Raw genomic sequence first — 22,857 nt, 5'->3', positions numbered from 1 at the left:
ATTTCTATATATTGCATCCTAGAAAATGTTAGTGTCTGGTTTCTATGAACAACTGTTCACCTCACAACTTCATCATAGTAAGGAGCAGGGGCTGGCTGGCAACTTTTAGCCTGGGGGGCAAGTCAAGAGCACTGGCCCATAAGTAGCGCATAAGTGGCCCATAAGTAGCGCATTGTTAAATGCAGGTTTTTAATTTAAAAAAAATATGTATTAATTAAAAAGAGATTAGGTCTGAAGTTGATTATATTATAAATACTTTATTATAACTTTTTAATATCAAAATAATAAAACATAAATAATGCAAAAAAATGTGTAAAGATATTTCTTTTAACAAAAATTCACATAATGCTGAACATTATGTAGAGGTGCAAAACTATTAACTTTTTTTGTACTTTGCATAACATAAAATAATGATCAGCCCGGCTTTGTAAGAAAATGGCTACTGAGAGGGGTGCGGGACATGGCACACTGAAAATTTGCCTGGCTTCCCACCATCCCACTCCGCCCCTGCCACAGGCTGCTCACCTGCATAAAAAATAGAAGAGGACACCACTGGCTGTTCTCCTGCATAAATAACGATCTGGACACCACAGGCTGCTCTCCTGCATAAATAAATAACAGGACACCACAGGCTGCTCTCCTGCATATATAAAGAACAGGACACCACAGGCTGCTCTCCTGCATAAATAAATAGCAGGACACCACAGGCTGCTCTCCTGCATATGAAAAGAACAGGACACCACAGGCTGCTCTCCTGCATATGAAAAGAACAGGACACCACAGGCTGCTCTCCTGCATATATAAAGAACAGGACACCACAGGCTGCTCTCCTGCATAAATAAAGAACAAGACACCACAGGCTGCAACCCTGCGTAAAAGACAGGACACCACAGGCTGCACCCCTGCGTAAAAGACAGGACACCACAGGCTGCACCCCTGCGTAAAAGACAGGACACCACAGGCTGCTCCCCCTGTATAATAATAATGCCATGATGCCACAGGCTGCTCCCCCTGTATAATAATTTGTGTCATGGCATTACTATTATTATATTATACAGAGGGAGCAGCCTGTGGTGTCATGGCATTATTATTATACAGAGGGAGCAGCCTGTGGTGTCATGCCATTATTATTATACAGAGGGAGCAGCCTGTGGTGTCATGGCATAATGCCATGACACCACAGGCTGCTCCCCCTGTACAATAATAATTATGACACCACAGGTTCCTCCCGCTGTATAATATAAAAGTAATGCCATGACACCACAGGCTGCTCCCTCTGTATAATAATAATGCAATGACACCACATGCTGCTCCCGCTGTATAATAATAATGCAATGACACCACAGGCTGCTCCCGCTGTATAATAATAATAATGCAAAGACACCACAGGCTGCTCCCGCTGTATAATATAACAATTGTAATGCCATGACACAAATTATTATACAGGGGGAGCAGCCTGTGGCGTCATTGCATTATTATTATACAGAGGGAGCAGCCTGTGGTGTCATGGCATTACTTTTATATTATACAGGGGGAGCAGCCTGTGGTGTCATGGCATTATTATTATGCAGAGGGAGCAGCCTGTGGTGTCATGGCATAATGCCATGACACCACAGGCTGCTCCCCCTGTACAATAATAATTATGACACCACAGGTTGCTCCCCCTGTATAATATAAAAGTAATGCCATGACACCACAGGCTGCTGCCCCTGTATAATATAAAAGTAATGCCATGACACCAAAGGCTGCTCCCGCTGTATAATAATAATGCAATGACACCACAGGCTGCTCCCGCTGTATAATAATAATAATGCAAAGACACCACAGGCAGCTCCCGCTGTATAATATAACAATACTAAAGCCATGACACAAATTATTATACAGGGGGGAGCAGCCTGTGCTGTCATGGCATTATTATTATACAGAGGGAGCAGCCTGTGGTGTCATGGCATTACTTTTATATTATACAGGGGAGCAGCCTGTGGTGTCATGGCGTTATTATTATACAGAGGGGGCAGCCTGTGGTGTCAGGGCATAATGCCATGACACCACAGGCTGCTCCCCCTGTACAATAACAATTATGACACCACAGATTGCTCCCCCTGTATAATATAAAATTAATGCAATGACACCACAGGCTGCTCCCGCTGTAGAATAAAAATGCAATGACACCACAGGCTGCTCCCACTGTATAATAATAATGCAATGACACCACAGGCTGCTCCCCCTGTATAATAATTTGTGTCATGGCATTACTATTATTATATTATACAGAGGGAGCAGCCTGTGGTGTCATGGCATTACTTTTATATTATACAGGTGGAGCAGCCTGTGGTGTCATTATTATTATACAGAGGGAGCAGCCTGTGGTGTCATGGCATAATGCCATGACACCACAGGCTGCTCCCCCTGTACAATAATAATGACACCACAGGCTGCTCCACCTGTATAATATAAAAGTAATAGATATTTCGATTAAAGTGTTTAATATTAACTTACTGTGGTGTAATGTCAAATCCCTCCTGTCCTGGCAGGCTCCACTCCAGGAATTTCAACAATCCTCCTGATTCCTGAGGTCTGCGGCCTCCTGCTGCGGCCCCCGCGATTCTTCCTGCAGAGTGCAGAGTGCAGCCTGCGCCTGCCTGCCTGACTTCCTGTAGTCTCCAGACGCATGGGTGGGAGGCGTCATCGTCATGACGTCCCCCCCCCCCAGCGCCTGCCACTGCCGCCGGCCAGGGAATAGAGGAGCCGTGGAGCCGAGGCCGGCGGCCATGTTCCTGTGGCCGCGCCGCATACACATCATGTAAAGGACCACAGGAACATGGCCGCCGGCTGAAAAAAAACGGTAAGGCGGACTCGGAACGGCCGCGGCCCGCGCAGACCTGCCAGTGCGGCCTGGGGGGCAAATGGCACCCTGCCCCCCGGCCCAGCCCGCCCCTGGTAAGGAGACATGTTTTAGTGTCAGGGCGTGGTTTAATGGGAAATCACGTGACTGATTTAGATGAGCATGCAGTTACATTCGCTATTGCAATTTGTTTTCAGATTCACGTATGCGACAATATGCGCATGCTACACTATTTTCTGACTTCCCTTTTGTGCACCATCATGCAAGAGAACATTTAAGTGCTGAGGTGCCCACTTTGGTAAATTATTTAAGGTGGGAGTTCTGTGGAAAATGGGATTAGAACTAGATAGAATCTGATTGTTTGCTAAAGGCAACATCCCGTCTTCAATAGAACCCCATAGTGTCTGATGAGAGTGCAAATGCATTCGTGATTCTAAACTCCTCTCTACCATTGGCTACTTTTGACAGCCTATGGCCTGCTCAATGTTTCCATCTAAGAGTCCCCTAAACATGGACTTTGTTTCTTTGGCAGTACGTTTGGGATCAAAACCATGCTTAGTGACACTCCCATAACATGAGAATGGCCATGGTTGTGCACCACCCGCTTACTACAAGCAACTCTACACATAGCGGTGATGCCTATGTACACATAGTGGTATGCACACGTCATATGGATTTACTGGAGTAATGATCCATGCGCAGTAACTACATATCCCTCAACTGTACAATGCCTCCACTTCTGAATCAGGCTCTATATCTTGTTTTTAGTTCCACTTTTAAATGTAATCACCACTTAGATTTATTTAATTTTATTTATATTATACACTATCAACCTCAACCTCATTCTAATTGATTCGGTCCTCCGTGTGTCTGCGCATGTGCAGATGCATTTCTGTTCTGTTCGCTGGGTGCACGCACCCTACACAGTGGGTGGGGGGAGGAGAAGGGTGGGGGTGCCGGGCAGCCCCATTAGCATATGGGAACACCTTGGGTGTTCTCATGTTAATGAGCCCGTGACGCGGGTGTGGGGGGGCGGGCAGCTGACATCACCGGTGATGTCAGCTGCCCACCTTATCCTCGCACAGGGCGTCCGCAGTTTAGAGACATCATAATGACCATCTAATTATTTCTCCCCATGTGCGAATGGATGGTTATGTAAATCATACATTTCAGGAGTGGGGGAAGTCGCGCGTGCGAGGGAAGGGGTGGGGGGGGGCGTCTGATGGAGCTGCAGCCTTGTGAGTCAATCATAATAAGGTCCTAATTAAGACTTGGTAACATTAGGATATTTTTCTTGCTATTCCCTTTGGACGAAATACAGCACTTTAGTGTTCTGCAATTTGGCTTAAAATAAAATATGGTTTATAAATAACAAAAAGTTTTTTGGAGTTCATCGATGAAGTACTGTTAATCTGCAGTTGCAGAAGTTACCGCGACTTCTGTTTTTATACTGTATTATTCATGTGATTAATACGTCATTATCTGTTAGGTCAAGAATTCTGAAGATCTTGTAAAAGGTTTACGGGAAGAGCTAAACCAGGCGCAACATCGCCAACAGGATGAGCAAAAACACATAGAAAAGCTGAAGAAAACGGCTGCTGATATGGAACGTGAAGTGGAACAGCTGAGGTCTAAAAAGAAGTGTGACGCTCAAACGGTAATTATATATGTTAATTGGTGAATGTTGGTATTCATCGCTATCAATACACAAGAAAACACACAGACTGTCTGGCAGGATTGCTGCGTGCAGTTCAAATTAAATTTTAGGCTCCTGTTGCAACGGGAATGCTGATGATTTGCAAATGGATTTATAAAGTGACTATTTACATGTTCAGAGTTGCACGCATCTCTGTATTCGGATCACCTGAAAACTGGTACACAGACAAAAATAATTTCTCACAGTCCCCATTGCGCCTTTGTGTATACCAGTTTTCAGGTGGAACGCACTGCCATTACTATTGGTAGTTGCTTCCGCCTTTTTGACACGCACACATCATTTCCGCTCCAGGGCGCATGTGCACTGACACTATTAGACACGGGAATTGCCCAAAATAGTTATCGGAGCCTGCCCCGCCAGCATTATTTATAGATATTGGGAGCATCTATCGCGTGTTATATTCCCACTTCGGGACCGGACCACGTTAAAACTAGTAAGGTTCCCTGCCCGGTATTTCTCACGGAACCGGACTTCCGGTGGAAGTGCGTGCCTTCCAACAGAATGGAAAGCACGCCCTGTATTATCATGGTTTATACTATATCCTTTGCCACTAAATCTTTATATATTAATCACATCATATGCAATGTTAAGAATTCGCTGATCCATCTTCCCAGGATTCTCAACCCAAGCAGATAAACCGGGCGCATGTAAGTGCAAAAATCAGTGTTTTTGACTTATGTCTGAAGTATAACCGAGTTATGCGCCTGTAGTAGAGGAAATAATGCAGAAAGTCAGACAACGCTTTCTTGTTTAACTATAGATTAGCATTCTGCTTACATTGCTGTACATTTTGCTGAAACATTTGATTGCAATGTTTATGCACACGCTGCTTATGACAGAGCTATGTATAATCTTTTCCAAATGAATGATAAGCAGTATATGTCTAAAAGATATGTTTGACATACATATTTCATCTTTCCTCATTATACTATTTTTTTCTTTTAAGATTATCTACATATACAAAGTTCCTTAGGGAAAACAGTTATTTTATCGTTTTGGCGTGCTGTACTTGTATTTATGTTGAACAAAACCAATTTCTTTCATTCAGGGCGGAACACTCGCCCAGCAGTGGGGTACTGTAAATACTGTTTGAAAATAAATATTCAGGCAACGCGCCCCACTATAGGTCACAGCTTGTTTGAAATGTGCTGTTGTTACAGTAGATACACAACGCATGACGATATAACTACTATCCACAATTCACAGTGCAATGATACATTAATGACCTGAAAATACATGTTGTTTAGTGCTGGAACGCACACACGCAATTTATAAACAATTCTAGTGTGATTCTTTTCATAGCAAACTGAAAACATATATTTTTATTTCCATCGTTTACCGTGTATCCCGCTCCAAAATGAACTTCAGTCACATGGCACGTAGTGTTTTCTAGAGATTCATTTCCAAAGAAATGGCTAGCACTCAAGTTGTTCCTATATTTCAGAGCACTTTGCAATATCATATATAATCAACAAAAGTATTTTCCTTTGAATCATAAAAGGACAGATTTAGAAGTCACACTAGTCGCTCAACACATGTCCTGCCCCCCCCCCCCCCCCCCCTGCTGCTGCTGCAATAAACCAAAAACTCCTGTGGGGTTTATTTTAGTTGTTCTGACAGAAATAGAGCCTGATTCAGACCAGCGAACAGGTAAATGCTGCCCCGACGAACACCCAGCCAAAGAATTATTTGATGGTCGATCTCTGTCAAAAGATTTTTCTGCTATTCGCAGACATAGGTGCCGATTCTGTGGGTGATCAAGGGCCCGAGCATCCACGGAATTTGATGAGCACCCACGGGCCAAGTCCCGCTGCTGGCCCACCATATTAACTTGCTAGTTTGCGGCCACCGCATTTATGTACATGCACTATGGGGGTATTTATGTATTTGGAACTCTGTTGCCGTAATTTGAATATTGGAGACAATTGTGCTCCGTAAAATAAATTGGTATTATTTTGTGACCACATCCCTTCCCCATGAAGCCACTCTATATTTTTGGCTTGAGCACCCACCAGCAAAAACATAAATCGGCACCTATGTTCGCAGATAAAAGTCAGTCTACTTTTATCTTAGCAGGAGATCGTCAAATTTGGGCGGGCGGTAACATCATGTGATGTCAGTTGCCCACTCCAAACAGGCATCAACACGTGCCTGTGTTCCCTGGGGAAAGCCCAGCGTTTCCATGGAGACGCCTATAAAACACTGGGCATTACTCTGCTCCAGCCCCCTGTCCCCCTTCTTTCCTCCCCTCACAGTGTGAACGCCTAGGTGAATGTGATACTCGCCGACGGCGTATGCACAGGGGGGTTTGCACATGCGCATATCCGCACATTCGCAGACCCCCACCATAGAAAATTGGGCCGAATTTGGACCCGACTAAACGGGCCTGAATCGCCCCCATAATTTAGTAAGTCAGTAAGTTTTATTTATATAGCGCACTTTCTCCAACAGGACTCCAGGCGCTTTACAGGCATTAAAAAAAAACAAAAAAACAATGCACATAATTCAGAGGATGTTGGTGGTACAGTAACAGACAAGTAACAGACAAGAAACCCTTGAGCACACAGTAAGCATAATGCAGGAGTGGTGCAGCATTTTGGATAATATCTTCCATGGGTTGTGGAGACCGTCACTGGTACTCTTGATTTTTTATAATACGCATGCGATTTTCTGCCCCTCCCTAAAATGGTCCCTTTGTGAATAAATCTTCTATATGTCCTCGCAAGACTACCCCAGTACATGCAAACTGCCACTTACTGTGTATACACACGGTGCCATCGTGCAACCGTCTGGCATAAAATAACGGCAGGGAGGTAGGGACAGCGCAGCATGGCCCTTGTGCCAAGATAGAAATAGACTGGTCTGCCCAGTCTAGTACTACTTCTTATTCCGATGCCGCATGCTGTGCATCAGGGTGGAATCGGGATCGGATGCCGCAAAACACGGTGAGACGTACTAACTTGCTCTCAATTTTGACTATATAGTCAAATTGATAGCCCAAATCGCTCCAAGTGTGCACAGCATAATGTGCAAACTGATTATAATCGCAATAAAAAAAAATCAGGTTTGTGTAATGTCTGAATAAGACCCAATGTACAGGATAAATTGCTCTGTGTATACTGAAGGAGAGCTGGTTATTTCTACCGCAGTTGTGGTTGCATTGTGTAACCTTCCATATCAAGTCAAGAGTTCCTAACAGGGCTGTCAAATATATAGATTTTATGTTACAGTACAATTCTCCTTTCTTGAACTAACTACATATAACTTATTTATATTCTCCGCCTGCCCCCTCCTTCCCCAGTACCAAATATCTTACACCGCACGTAAACGAGCTGAAATCCAGGATCGTTAATGAACTTTAAATAATGTTCCTTAGCAAGCATTTTGTAATTGTAAATGGAATTTCATGGCTTCCTTTGCTGTAAATCAAAATGCATGTTTATAGGGCACTTTTTAATCCAAGCTTAATACACAATTATTTTTTAATAATCACAGCCTTGGATCTGCAGCTGTGAGCTCACTAGTTTAAACAGCTGACTGGAGTAAGCCGTTTTATGTTGCTAATATTACTGGGCATGTCAGGAGCAGAGAATTATTTTCCTCAGGTGTGTCTGAGTAAGTCCCCTAATTTCATTACTTTTAAAGGCAGTGTGAAAATAAAACATGTCATCTCCCTAGATATTGCAATGTTTGGTCAAATTGAAACGTTGTGTGATTACTTCCTACACTCTCTCAACACTTTATAATGCCACATAGTTGATCAAACACAAATATCCCTCTATTCTATGTACTGAGTGTTCCGTAAGGTATTGCCGGTCCTCGCAGCAGCAGAGGCAGGAGGATTAACAACAATGGAAACCTACTTTAAAAGTAACATGTGGCAGGGGCCTGTGTATGGTGCTTAGAAAAAGGGCCCATTATTATAGTTATTATTAAGTAATGGCTGGTTTTAATGACACCAATATAAGTATATGTAGTAGGCAATTTACATGGTTTTGTGAACCAAGAATCACATTTTTGTCTCTGTTGTCATCAGCCATTAAGAAGACTTCATTAATCACATTTGTATTGTAAAGGATTTGAGCCCCCTGGCCACCATATTAGACAGTGATTGGCCAGAACATGCTTATTCTGGTCGACTCACCATTGCACGAATTCTCACCCTTGCAAGTCATTCAGAACCCGCCCTGCGAATGGTGGTACACCCGCCCCACTTCGGATCGCTGGGTTTGTTCACCCAGCATGAGAATGGATGTTTTACATAAACATCCATTCGCATGCCAGTGGGAACCTCCCCCATCTTTCGATGGTTGGTGACCATCGAATGATGGTGAAGGCACACGCATATGTAAGGATGGTCCAGACCACTAGTACATATGCATGTAGAATTCCAGGGAATAGGGCGGGCAGCTGACATCCAGCTATGTCAGCTGTCAGCCACCGCATGTGCATCACGAACGCATTAGCATGTGTACAGATGGAGCGGGTCTCTTTTTTGCAGGGGATGGCGATGGCGACTCCAGCTGCAATCCCCCGCCACCCGCCATCTGTATATGCGAAAGGGGACGCGCGCGCACGAGATGCGCGCGTGTCCCCTTCCGACGGCTTCCTCCGGGTCCCCGCCGGCTTGTCGGCGGTCACCTGGGATCCCCACCGCCTCCCCACACCCCCCACCCCCTAACCCTGTCCATCTCCCTGAAGTGGAGACGGACATGGTTCCCGTCGCCCCGCCGCCCGGAAACTAAGACGCGCGTGAGGCGCACGCGCATCTCAGTCAGATGGACGCCGGGCTGCTTAGCATTTTCATGGGAACGACCATGAAACGCTGGGGATTCACATATGTTAATGACCCAGCCTGTCACCTCCTGCTCGAAATGCAGGAAGCGTGCAATTGGCGAACAGATTTTGCGTCAAGTTCGCATGCTCCCAGCGTATACACATTCCCAGAAATGCTGCTGCGTGTGTGCATATGCAAAACATCTGTCCCGGTGCGAATCCGCGCTTAGCTAAATTAACCAGAATAATGGCCTTAAACTGGGCATACACCTGCAATCCCACCTTTAGCTTCCTGGGATCCTCCCGGGCAGCAGGATTGCATGCAGTATATCACATGCGATCCAACAGGTTGCTTTTGTAGCCAGTGCGACTTGCAGGCTCTGGTGCCGTAAGCACAGGACCACGCATTGCATTGGACCTGCTGTCAATCACATGCTATTTGGACACTTTTCATTGATCACTGCAATAGCATGAATAGAGCGCAAATTGCATTAAAGTGCAGACTATCCGCTTTAGGCAGCTGCCTATGGGCTCCAGAAGGGCCCCTCTGAGTCTATCACAAAATGAAGGAGAGAAGCAGATGCACTTCTAAGATGCCACCTCCACACTTTCACCTAAGTTTCTGGAAAGTCAGTATTGGTGTGTGTGTGTGTGCTATTTGATTTGTATGCCCCTATTTTTTTCAATGGACCCAAAATGAATGGGGCAATTGAATCACAAGCTCTTTCATGTACCAGTCTTGGCTATTCCTTCACTAATTCTTTATCAATTAAGCAGGCAATAGTTCTTAAGTAGATTCCAAACGAGGCATTTGCTTTTGCAAACTTTTCCTGTGAACCCACAATATGTGGTCAGAGGAACTCCCAATGCAAGTGAAATATGCCATACTAATCCATCTGAGAGATAGTGGCTAAATCAGCAGTTTTGTTCATTATGAGAAAATAAATAGAATGTACTAGTGAGCACACAACACAAAAGCCCTATACTGTATGTCCACAGAAGACAACAGTGATGGATTAAAGCAGGATCCTTTCCATGGTAGATGAAAACCCTTTTAACAACATTTAGCCAAGGGAAGAACACTTTTCAGGAGGTAGGCCTATCATTACCCAAGTCTACTATAAATAGTAAACTTTGCAAGAGCAAACACAGACCAGGTGCAAACATTTATGGTTTAGAAAGGCCATATAGACTTCCAGTCCTGGAAATGTATTCACTGGACAAATGAAGCTGAGATTAACTTGTACCAGAAGGATGCATATAAAAAAAGTATGGTGGCTCATGATCCAAAGCATCATCTGTAAATCATGGGAAGGCTGTATAACGGCATGGGCAGACATGGCTTCCAAATGGCATTGGCTCTCTAGTTTTTATTGATGAAGAGACAGAAGACACACGCAGTTGGATGAATTATGACATGTATAAGGATATACTGTACTGTTTGCTTCAACGTATAGATGGACAGTGACCCAAAACATACATCTGAAAACAAAACCAGTCCTTTTTAAGGCAAAGAAATGGAATATGCTGCATTGGCCGAGTCAACAGCCTGATCTGAACTGAGCATGCATTAAATTTGGTGGCAAACTCAGAAAGACCCATGGACAAATGACAACTAAAGACGGTATCGGCAAAGGCCTGGCAAAGTATAAAAAAAAGGAGGAGACCCAGCATTTGGTGATGTCCGGGTGCATACCTCCCAACATGATGCTCTCCAGGAGGGACTGAGAATGCTCTATTCCTGGACTTCCCTTTTAATTTATGATTACCATCACCTGTATTGAACAGGTTATATGATAAAAAAGGTGTTTCACCACAGGTGATGGGAATCATTAATTAAGAGGGAAGTCCAGGAATGGAGCATTGTGTCCCTCCCGGAATGGGCCATGTTGGGATGTATGTGGGTTCCATACCTCATCAAGTGTTAAAAATTAACATTTTATTTATAATGATGTTAATTTGACAAATTACACTTGGGATAATGACAAAAGGGAACTGAGTTTAAATAGTGTTGTATTTCTAAAACTTTTTATACATTATCTTTGCTCAACTCCTTGAATTAAATCTGAAAGTCTGCACTTCATATTGCATTTCCATTGTTTAACTCCAAATCCATTATGGTGGAGTACAGAGCCCAAATTATGAAAATTGTGTCAGTGTCCAAATACTTATGGTCCTAAATATAGGTTGCTGTTAGTATCTCCCAGCTGTAAGCTGTAAAACACAGTGATCTGGACAAATTTTTATGGATAATAATCAAGGGTTTAAGAGTTGTGACTCTTCTAGGATACATGAAATGTCACTTTTAAATCTTATATGGGTGACCTGGAGTTGCACAAGCACATTTGTGAATGGCATCATGATGTATTTCAACAGGGCATGCTCAAATGAGTGAAGGAACATGTGGCTATGCAGTCATATGCAAATACAGTACACCTATACTTACAGGCATAGAGTCAGAACTGGGTTGGGAAGAGGCATTTTTATGTAGGCTTCACTGTGGGTGTGTTTATGTAAAGGAGCCAGTGCATGGTGGGTGTGTTCATGTAAAGGAGCCAGTGCATGGTGAGTGTGTTCATGTAAAGGAGCCAGTGCATGGTGGGTGTGTTCATGTAAAGGCGCCAGTGCACGGGGAGGGGGGTGTTCATGTAAAGGAGCCAGTGCACGGTGGGTGTGTTCATGTAAAGGAGCCAGTGCATGTGGGTGTGTTCATGTAAAGGAGCCAGTGCATGGTGGGTGTGTTCATTTAACGGTGCCAGTGCATTGTGGGTGTGTCCATGTAAAGGCACCAATGCATTGTGGGTGTGTTCATGTAAAGGCACCAGTTCACTGTGGGTGTGTTCATGTAAAGGCACCAGTTCACTGTATGCGTATTCATGTAAGGCTGCAAGAAGCCTCTCTGTGATTCCATGAAAGTCACCATCCAATTGCAGCAGGTTCCCCACCAACATGTTTCGATCTCCCATCTACGAAACGTATCCCACTTTGCACATACAGTATGCAGATAACATATGTGGCTATAATTTTGTTATGTTTTATATACAACCATATTGCTGACAACTCTGGATGACTTATGGAATAACTTATATATTAAATGTGTGTTCACAAACCCAAACTTTACTATGGGGCCAAGTGACCTACTCCATACCTTTTTATATATCTTTAGGATTTATGCAAATATTCTCGTGGAATATAGTAAACTTTCCCATTATGGAATGTAACTACTGTATTTGTCTGCTGCTGCTTGACTAATGTACTGCACATTGTTGCTTGATAACACACTGTGGAAAACATTAATGCTAGCCCCTAAAGGTGGAAAGAATTAAATAATTATATATCGCATCATATCTTCTTTACTCAGATTAAAGAACAAGAAAATCGCCTGATAAAACTGGAGGATGAGATTCGCCAGTTACACAGAAAAAATAGCTTGGCTCAAAGTGATCTTTTAGAAGCACAAGCACAGATGAAAATCCTCCTCCTGAATCATTCTACAACAGAGAAACAAATGAAACACTATACCACACAGGTAATTGTCTTTCTTTAAGCTGAACCTATTATTTTTACAGTTCGAGAAAAATCTGATGTACTGTAGCATAAAAAGTGTTTCAACACTTCATGGAAACAGCGCCCCCTAGGGGACAATGACATGATAGTGCCATGGACCCCAGGTTTTACACTACAGCAAATAACCTCGGGGCAGTATGAATGATTTAATGGTTACCATTACTACCTCACAGCACTGAGGTCATGTGTTCAAGTCCTATCACGACCCTAACTGTGTGTAGTTCTCCTTGTACTTGCGTGGAGTTACATATACTTTGGTTTCCTTCCACAATCCAAAAATATACTGGTAGGTTTATTGACCGTGGCATAGTCCTTCCATAATGGGTGGACTAACTTGGTGTTCTGCCCAATTGGCTGGCCTATGAAGAGCATGGGCTGTAGTGCTACAGAGTAGCAACCCATATGTGTCTAAAAATCACCAAGATGTGGAGATTTAATTGCAGAGTTTCTGGCACTGACAACAAAGACCTTTTTTCCATAATAAAAATCGCTTCCTTAGGCTTAGCCACCTGGTTCATGGGCCATGTCTACCACGCAACACAAAACTTGGTGGTGAGATCAGATGCAATGTAAAGGGCCGCAGCTAAGATCTAGCCTATGGCACCAAATTGGTCAGGACACCTTCCCATGATCTACTGAAAGATGGTGTGACCCTGATACTCCCACCACCATGAAACCCTCAGGGGCCAGTCGTTGATGACCTTAATAATGTGTGCCCTGGGGAAAGCTAAGGCTGAGCACAGGACAAAGGTTACCCTCCTAGCCTTGTGGTGATGTCTTGATTTGAAATACCTTCCCACTTTACAGTTCCAGGAGGGCCCTTTCATTTTTAGAAGAGGACTCTAAAATGTTCCGCACCCTTGTGCACTTTTGGTGGAATATTTGGGGGATCAAAAACACTGTCCTGGTATTTTTATTAAAAAAAGAACTACTGTAATATTTATAGTAAAGACATGAAAATAAACTTTTTAACAAAAAGGTTAGCTCACCCATCAAGCTCCAAATAAACAAAAACTAAACTACAATTGAACATATTTTGACTTTTACGTACAGGAGCATATATCACCTCTTAGAACATTATCTGCCAGAAATTAGCGCTATAACGACAAATAAAATTATGATTGAAAACCCTTAACTCATGTGTTCAATTTTGCAATAAATTCAAACACTTGGTACACGTCAACAACCGGCGGCGAGGCGGTGGAGACCCGGGGGGAGCTCCATCGGAACGAGGCGTGCGAGCCCCCTTCCGATTGCTGGCAATGGCCGGCGATAGAATTGTTAGCCCCTGCAAAGACAAGGTTGTATAGGTTGTACCTTATAAAATTTTTATCTTACTTACATAATTGTTTTCACATCTAAGATGGTAGGTTCTTCCATTGGTCATGCTCTCAACATCGTATTTATTATCCTATCTGCTCCTCCCCCACACTTCTATTCAATTATGAATGCTAAATCTAGTCTATGTCTCATTCTCTATATATGGACATCTCTGATCTTAATATTGAATATTTCTAGAAGCTTGCACATTAATTCTTTAAATTGGAACCACTGCTTTATTGGTATTTATATACTGCATAATAGCTGGAATTTGGAATCTGTTAGATTAATTTATTGTCTTTACACCTAGAACATATCACTGGAGAACTCCTAATGACAAAAAGCTTTGGTTTCAAGTCTACAAACTACATCTATTGTTAATAGGAAGTTTTAATTAAACCATCTTTGATTGTAAATTGCAAACATTTTTTTTATTGGTACTCCAGTCTTCAACTTGCACCAATTGACATAGGAAGTTTCTTACAATACCACTCGTGAATGCTATTATAATTATGCTGTTTTTTGGATAGTGAGTTCACGTTTTATGATAATTGTGAATAAAAATATTGCAATTTTTTACATGAATACTCATTTGTAGTTAGTTATACTCTTAATTCGGGCAGATATTGGGGGAAGTTTAATAGGATGAGAGAATCAGAAAGTGAGAGATTTCGTAAGAAATCTCCAGTTTTTTTTAAAGCGGCAATCATTTACACTGCAAACCAGTTTGATTTTGCAGTGTAAATGATTGCCGCTTTAAAAAAAAAAGAGAGATTTCTCACTTTCTGAATCTCTCATCTCATTAAATTTCACCTATAATGTTCTAAGAGGTGATAGCGCCCGCAAATCTTTCTATTATCTATTCTTTGCTATTCCTCTGATAACAGGGATGTTTCTTTGAGGAGCAGCATTAAGTCCAATAAACGCAATATAGGTTTCTTTACAGAAAAAGATATATATGGTTCCATGCAGGTGGTAGAATGCTGCCTCACGTAGCAGCTGCCTATATTTGAAATGTGGCTTTATTATTTGCCAGCATGAAACATCCCGCCAGTAATTATTATGGATGTATATTGCACAGGGTATGATTACGACTACAGTTTCCCTAACCAGAATCTGGGCCCCAGTGTTATTAAATTCTCCCAACCCCCTTTTTTGTAGGCACACCGCGCAGTAGGAGAACGTGGTATAGCAATCTGAATTGTTCCCATAAGTAATTTAAATTTAACAGAGTATTGGAGCTTGTACAGTAATAAGACTTGTTTTAATCCTCTGGTTGTGGCTTCTGACACAACGGAACTGCACATTGCTACTGTTTGCCCCTCAGCGGAGGTTAGATGACTGGAGGATTACAAAACCCATGCCTTTTATTATCTGTACAAGCTCTATTCTCTGATAAAAAAAGAAAGAAGAAAAATTTTATTCACACATTTGGTGAGGAACTCCTTTACAACTGTATCTTCACACATAGGTCAGACATTGGCTGCTACTTTATGTGTGCCCCCGTCATCAGGATGTGGAAACTTAAGAGAATTGTTTAAAGATCTCGATCACAGCAAAAAAGCAGCTCTGGGCTGTTAAAAAAAAAAAAAGAAGGCTCAAAGTGGCACGCGGTTGCTTTTGCTTTATGCTGCAATCATAGTGATCTTTAAATAATCTCCTATTTTTTTTTTCTTTAAAAAAAAAAGGTTTTCTGAAATATATCCATTCAATTACACATTTTTTTTGTTCAAGGAGGAATTTTATGAGGCGACGATAGCGAAACTGCAAGACGATTTGGAGCATTCAAAGAAGCAATGCAAAAGATGTACAAAAAGTCTGAGGTCTGCCGAACAGAACATTTCTGATTTGAAAATGGATATAACTTTATTACAAACAAATCACAGACAGACTGTTGAACAGGTGACTTGGTCTTAATCGTCTTTCCTCCGCATGTTGTGTTGCTATAGTGCTAGACGTCATATTGGGCAATCTTTAGTGAAAAGAGCAAAAAAAGTTACACACTGTGAAACATACAAATGTATAAAGCCTTAACAAGTAATAAAGTGAACAGTGATAAAGTACCAGCCAATCAGCTCTGCACTGCCATGTTATATGATGTGTTTGAGAAATGACAGACAGGAGCTGATTGGCTGGCCCTTTATTACTCTTTATCACTCTCCACTTTATCACTTGTTACTGTAGTACATTTAGCCCACAGTTTCTTTGAAACAAGTGTAACAACATTTAACCTCAATGATTTTTCACTATAACCTAAATAAGTGTATGCCTGAGGTAAGTCATTTTTTTTCTAGATAGGGTCAGATTCAATGAGCTTCCCAATGTTGACCTAATGCTTGTGTCGAAATTTTGACACCGTCGACCCTAGCCATTTCATCTTTTTTCATGCGTCAACCTAAGGCCTATACAAATAGAAAATATAGAGATCACTGCGCCACTTATCCTCTCAATGAATGTTCTCAGAATATTTTATGACAACAATTCTGTCCCAGTCATGTGTTTAAATGTTGTTCCCAATAAATGATGAACCTTCTTTAGCCTTGATACGCACTTTCTCTCCATACATGAAAAAGAGAAGCAAACAAAAGAAGACCATCAGGCATGATTTCTCATATGCATATGTTGACTTTCAGTGGTTGACCCAATGCATGTCGACATTAATAGTGTTGACCTAATGACCATATACCAGGTCCATACATGTAGGATATAAACTATATGTATACTAGTTAAAAGCCCATCAAAAGGATTACTTAGTCCCAATCTGTTCTTATCTCCAATCTGTCTTCAAAGTTTCCTCTCTCCATATCCAGCAAGTCAGCAACAGATCATTTTGCTTTAACTTTCTGTTAATCAATAATTTGTCTTCTAGTGGTCACTGGTAGCACTTCCCATTAATGTTGACGTACTGCCATATATGATGGTCTATATCTATCATATATATAGATAAAAAAGTAGGATATAACCTATATTTACTGTGGGTGTGGTATAGGGGTCCGACAGTCGGGATCCCGACAGTCATTATCTCGACTGGCCAGACCCAGACAGCATAGCGAGCGCAACAAAGCCCCTTGCGGGCACGGTCGCTATGCGAGCCACCTATTATATTCTCCCTCTAAGGGGGTCATTGACCCCCACAAGGGAAAATAGCCGACGGCCATCGGGAACCTGGCTGACGGTGTTTTGACAGTCGGGATCCCGACGTCGGGTAAATGCCTGTCGGGATCCCGACTGTCGGGACCCCATCCGGCACCCATTTACTTTGTGATCATTCTGGTTACACAAACTTTGTTTCCTGCATAACTACAAGACTACATGGATTCCTGTGTGTGTAATAGGTATATGACATCAGTGGTCATCTGCTGACTAGATTTCCAAATGTGCCCTAAAATAATTAACTTAATTTAGTGTTAATAATGGTCCAATATTTTGATTGGTTTGCTTTAAAGCATGATGGAAGTATGAAATGTTTGTTCAGCATAAGGGTAGCCAATCCCAGTTATAATTGTCACTAAATTTGAACTCTGATGATCCAGCAAGCAGAAGTTAAGTTACATACTAATAAAAGCAAGTTAACATTGCAGTGTGCGTGGTCCTTAATAGAATGTGATAACAATCTCTGGCATCAATATTGGGTATGTCAACACATATAATTGGAAGGTACCCCCATACACAGAAAGACAGCCTAACAAGGAGGTATCTGTGATACTGGCAGGGTTGGCAGAATATCCTCCAATCGGGCCATTCGGGTGTAGGTGCTTTAAACTATGTCACTTGGAAAAATTGGTTTTATTTTCTTTATAAGTGAAATAATCGTGTTTACGGTATTTTATAGTGTAGCAAATAAGGGTTTCTATTTTATTGTGAAATCAACGTGTTCTATCGTTTTGATTTGTAGCTAAATGAAAGAACAAAGGAAACCTGTGCTATGAACTCAGAACTCAACAACCTACGTCAACAGTTGAAAAAACTAAAAGAGGAACAGCTAAAGCAACCCAAAGCTGACATGAAGAATCTCCAGCATACAAACCGAAGTACCAAGGAGGAGGTACGTCCACTTTACAGACCTGTTTACAATCACTGTAGCATCCCAGATAAATGGAGTTATCTGCCTAGTTGGTCCCCCATCTGTTATCTAATTAGTAGTTGCAAAGATTGCAGAATGCTTGTGGACTTTGCTGGATGTTACCTTTGACTGAAACTATTAAGATTAAATTTCTCTCCTGTGGAGTCAAAGATTTTTTCCTCTTCTAAAGTTACCACCCCTGGTCTTGAAGGGGTTAATCAATGCAAGATGTTATAGGGGCAAGTGCATCGGGTTTCAGCATTACCTTTTCATCTAATACAGGGCCTTTAATGACTCATAATTAGAACTCTTCTGTAAAGTGAAGACACTTTTAACTGGTGACCTCCTGTGATTTAGATCATACAAAGTTTTTCGTGGGGAACCATGACTTAATAAGCAAAGTTTTCAGGCCTCAGAGAATCATAATGTTATAATGGAATACAGAGAAATGTATATAATCACATGAAAAATGAGAACTGACTTGCGGTAATTTCTTAAAATGTACCTTCTGCACGTACTTCTTATACATGGCCAAAAGCATGCTAGTAATTAGTGACTTGAGAACTGCAGTAGGATTCACTCACTAGGTTAATATTTGCAAAGTCTCACCTGGAATTGAAAAGATCCCCTTAGCTATAGCTATGTCTGAATCAGACAATCTTTTGTCTTCATGATTTAAACTATAAAGTCTGGAAAGTACTTTGTGTTCTTATGAGTACTGCACAGTCTTTCCTACTTCATAAAGTATTTGATTACTTTAGTCTGGAAAATATTTTTAATTCATGGCTTGAAAAACAAAATGAATATTGGAGCATGCCATGTAGCAGTTATGGCTGACACTGGTCTAATCAGCCATACATGGCGCTACTGTAGTTGTGTGTTCAGTATGGAGTTCTGTGCTATCTAAGTTATATTATGGAGACGGGGCTACACAGGAGAGCCTTATACCATTCACTGCTCCTAAAAGGACCCTTAAGGCCCCCATACACTGACCCGATTCAGACGAATCGGGTCAGTTTGATGTCCCCTCAGGTCCGATGCGTGGTCCCGTGAGCATCAGACATGTGTCGGGTGGTCGGACCTGCTGGCCATCCGACCACCTGACTTTGGACCTCCCTCATGGTGGGGAGCAGGGACGCATGTAATCCGTCACAACAAATTGTGACGTCTCTGCCACCTGGGAAGGTCCCGGGCGGCTCACAGGAGACATTGCAGCAGTGTATGGGCACCTTTAATGTTAGACTCACCATGGCGGGTGTGCATGGAACCTGTGTACCACTGCTCTGTAAACTGGCTATTACACAAAGTATAACAATACCATGCGGAATCATAGTTACCATTAATAGAAAAATGAAAGTATGGCTGAATAATTGGACACTGCGCAGCAATATTGGTTTGCGAAGTGGATTAAAACACACTTTCCTATTCTCCCAGAATGTCTGTGAGATGCTCACAAATAATGCCCATTTCCCAGTGACGTGGGTGGCAAAGAAGCTTCATGACGTAATTCTTGCTGACATGCGCCTTCACCATTGTCAGAGCCAGATTAATACCTCATGAGGATCCTAGGCAGAGGAGGGTTTTCCACAAAGCAACCTAGGAGCCTGTCTAGGGCCCAGCAGGTCCCAAGGGGCTCCATAAAGGTATCCTGGCCGTCCAAAATGTTCCCAGAGGAGCATTGCTCCACTACCGCATGACATCATGACATCACACAGACCTGCCCCCACTCCCAAGTCCCTTTGAAGTTCTTTAATAGGATAAAAAATGTTTGTACATATAAAAGGATTTCATTTGCTGAATGAGACACAGGTATTAAGCCTACTTCCAAAACACCTAGAGCCTGATTCAGATTTGTACGCAATGTCAAAGATTATGCAGCTGAGCATTTATTGTGTAGACTGTGCATACGCCAAGGTACTCCATCGATGCCACCTGCAATCAGCAGCAAACATATAGTGCTTGGATTGTTTAAGGGAGCGGGGCCCCAAACCAGTATCTTGCCTAGGGTCCCATGTGGTCTAAATCTGTCTTTTGTCCTAGGTAGAATATTGTTTTGGGCACCCCTACCTTTATGTCCACTTTCATCGGTAACAAAACTTTCCCTGTTTGGATAAAATGTTGTGGATGCTGCATTGTGGAATTTCTGTCATTCAGTGTTTGTAAGCCACATTAGCACATTTGCTCTTGGGATTTTGCATTTGATGAATAGGAACTATAATGTATCAGTAGTTTCCTATTCTGTACCTCAGCTAAAAAAAGATAGTGTTTACAGTACCTGCCATATTCAGGTACAGCTCTGCGGCATTGGACATACAGTAGATGTGCCTCAGTTCATCCATGTTGCTTCTTGCAGACAACCACCAGGACTCCATTACCTTCCACAGACAAAGGACATAAGGGTTGAAGAGAGCAGGTGAAAAATAAAAATAGTGAGATGGGAGAAGGTGCAGGGAAAGAGAAAAAATACCCTGCGAGAGGCAAAAAGGAAAAGTGAGTTTGAAGGGAAAATGGTAGAATAAAGTTAGAAAATATATATTCTATCAGGGCTAAAGGGAGACAAACACATGAAGGGAGCAGAGAAATGACAGACACACATGGGGCCAAAAGGTCGGTGATTGTGCGGAATGCCAAATGAACATATTTTTAAAGGGGCAATCACGTACAAGGCAAAAATAGTCTGAGTTTGGCTGGCATCCCACACAGCCGCTGAACTCGGGCAGCATTACATTTGGCCCATGATACAGAGTTGGGGGTTAAAGTGAATAAATACAAATTTAGAGACCAACAAACAGATGGGGAAAGATAGGGACAGACAAACAGAAAGAGGAGACATGTAGGAAAACAGATAGAGAGAGAGAGACTGTCAGGAGATTAAGAGATAGAGACATACACTGGGGCTCCAATGCAGACATTGGAACGGTGAAGAAAGAGAGGCGAGTTCTCAGGAGCAGCACACGGAGTGGAAAAGGAATACATGTAGGGAATACATGTCAGAGCAGCTGTGTGTACACAGAGTGGAAGCCTCTGTAGGTTGACAGTCAGCATGCTTTCAATTATGATTGTTCGATTGGCAATAACCCTGCAGGGAGAGTGGCACAAGCTGGAGAGAAAAGAGAAAGACCCCAGATGCCGGACAGAGGAAGTCGGTAGCCAGTAGGATGCTGAGCAGAGAGAGGGGAAAGATAGACAGCTGTTTGGGCATAGAACATAAAGAGAACATGTAGAAGTGGGAGAGAAATGGGGAAAAAAGACAAAAAAACTATGCAGGGTGGGTGACAGACAGACAGACGAAAGGCTATGGAGACGTCTGGGAGAAATACCCACATTTCTTGAATGTCAGGGAGACTCCTTGAAGCAATGGTGATCTCCCTCACTATCTGGAGTCTTAAATCCCCTTGATATCATCATTCTCTGCTTGCCATGTAAGAAACACTGGGGAAATGAATTAAGTGGATGTGTGCTTCAAGAAAATGGCTGCTACTCTACAGCATACTGATGGCTTCATAAGTAGCTCTGTCAGGCCAGATTTACCACAAGGCAACCTAAGCACCTGCCTAGTACCTGGCGGTTCCCAAAGGGCCCGGCTATCCTATAGACAGTAAGAAAAAAATTCTGTCACAACACTCATCCCACTGCAGCCTCACCAACTAGACCTCCCTGTCCTTACTGACTCCCACCCATCCCGCAGCTCAAACACGTGGGGCATACTGTCTCAGCTCCTCCAGAACCAGTTTTTCCCAGCACTCAGGTAGCTCTGATACTGAATCCCCCCCATCACAGGAACCCCAACCCCTCCCCACCCATCATGAGTACTGACAACTTCCCTCCCCAATGCAACACCACCTCACCTGTAATAGCACCCCAAATACGCCACTATCACTGTAACCCACTATCATTGTGGCATCCACAACACCTCTGATCCCCCTCTTTGTGGTACCCCTGACCCCCCTCATTGCGGCACCCCCAATCTCCCTCCTTATCTTAGAACCCCCCAATTCCCCTAATCGTGGTACGCCTGATCCGATACTGGCGGCAGCACCCTCAATTCCCCATCTTAACAGAGGCCTAACCCTGACACCCCCTTCCTGCTGCTTAACGCTCCCCGCTAGTGCCTAACCTTCCTACTCTGCATCCTAAACCCCCCCATAGCCTAACCTTAACACCCCTTCTTGCTGCCTAACTCTAACTCCCCACGAGTCGAGATTCTGGCATCAGTATTTAGACTGCCGGCATCCCGACCTCCGGAATGATAACCACACCCCCTTCCAGGCTTCCCTTCATTGTTATGCTGAGTGATATCATATAGCACATTATAATGCTTGACTTCATAATAAAGTACATTAGATACAGAATATTGCAATGAAATCAGTGAAGAGGCAGGTCCCATGTCTCATACTGTATGATTGTTATATTATTGTGAGCCGGGTTGTATGGACATTGTCATGAGTGCTTAATGCCAGTTAATGACAAATAGAGCTACTAGAATAATTATGGGTGAAGAATGGCAATAGGCGGCTAAATATTATTAAAAGTTGGGAAAAATATGTAACTGGCTAATTCAGAGCTTTT

General features: G+C 42.7%; 1 protein-coding gene across 2 annotated transcripts in view; it reads left to right on the top strand.

Annotated features, from left to right (window-relative positions):
• Nucleotides 1-22,857, top strand: part of LOC146080243 (uncharacterized) — a 332,057-nt gene that overhangs the window by 136,593 nt on the left and 172,607 nt on the right. For both annotated transcript variants that reach the window (XM_083187285.1, XM_083187284.1), the window contains exons 16-19: nucleotides 4,335-4,502; nucleotides 12,700-12,867; nucleotides 15,960-16,127; nucleotides 18,121-18,270. In XM_083187285.1, the coding sequence (XP_083043411.1) occupies nucleotides 4,335-4,502; nucleotides 12,700-12,867; nucleotides 15,960-16,127; nucleotides 18,121-18,270 (654 nt within the window). The remainder of the gene's footprint in view (nucleotides 1-4,334; nucleotides 4,503-12,699; nucleotides 12,868-15,959; nucleotides 16,128-18,120; nucleotides 18,271-22,857) is intronic.

The sequence above is a fragment of the Crinia signifera genome, chromosome 5, assembly GCF_055691185.1.
Source record: "Crinia signifera chromosome 5, ASM5569118v1, whole genome shotgun sequence".
In the NCBI taxonomy this organism is placed as follows: domain Eukaryota; kingdom Metazoa; phylum Chordata; class Amphibia; order Anura; family Myobatrachidae; genus Crinia; species Crinia signifera.
The sequence above is the reverse complement of the archived record's forward strand: the minus strand, read 5'-3'. Positions and strand labels throughout refer to the sequence as shown.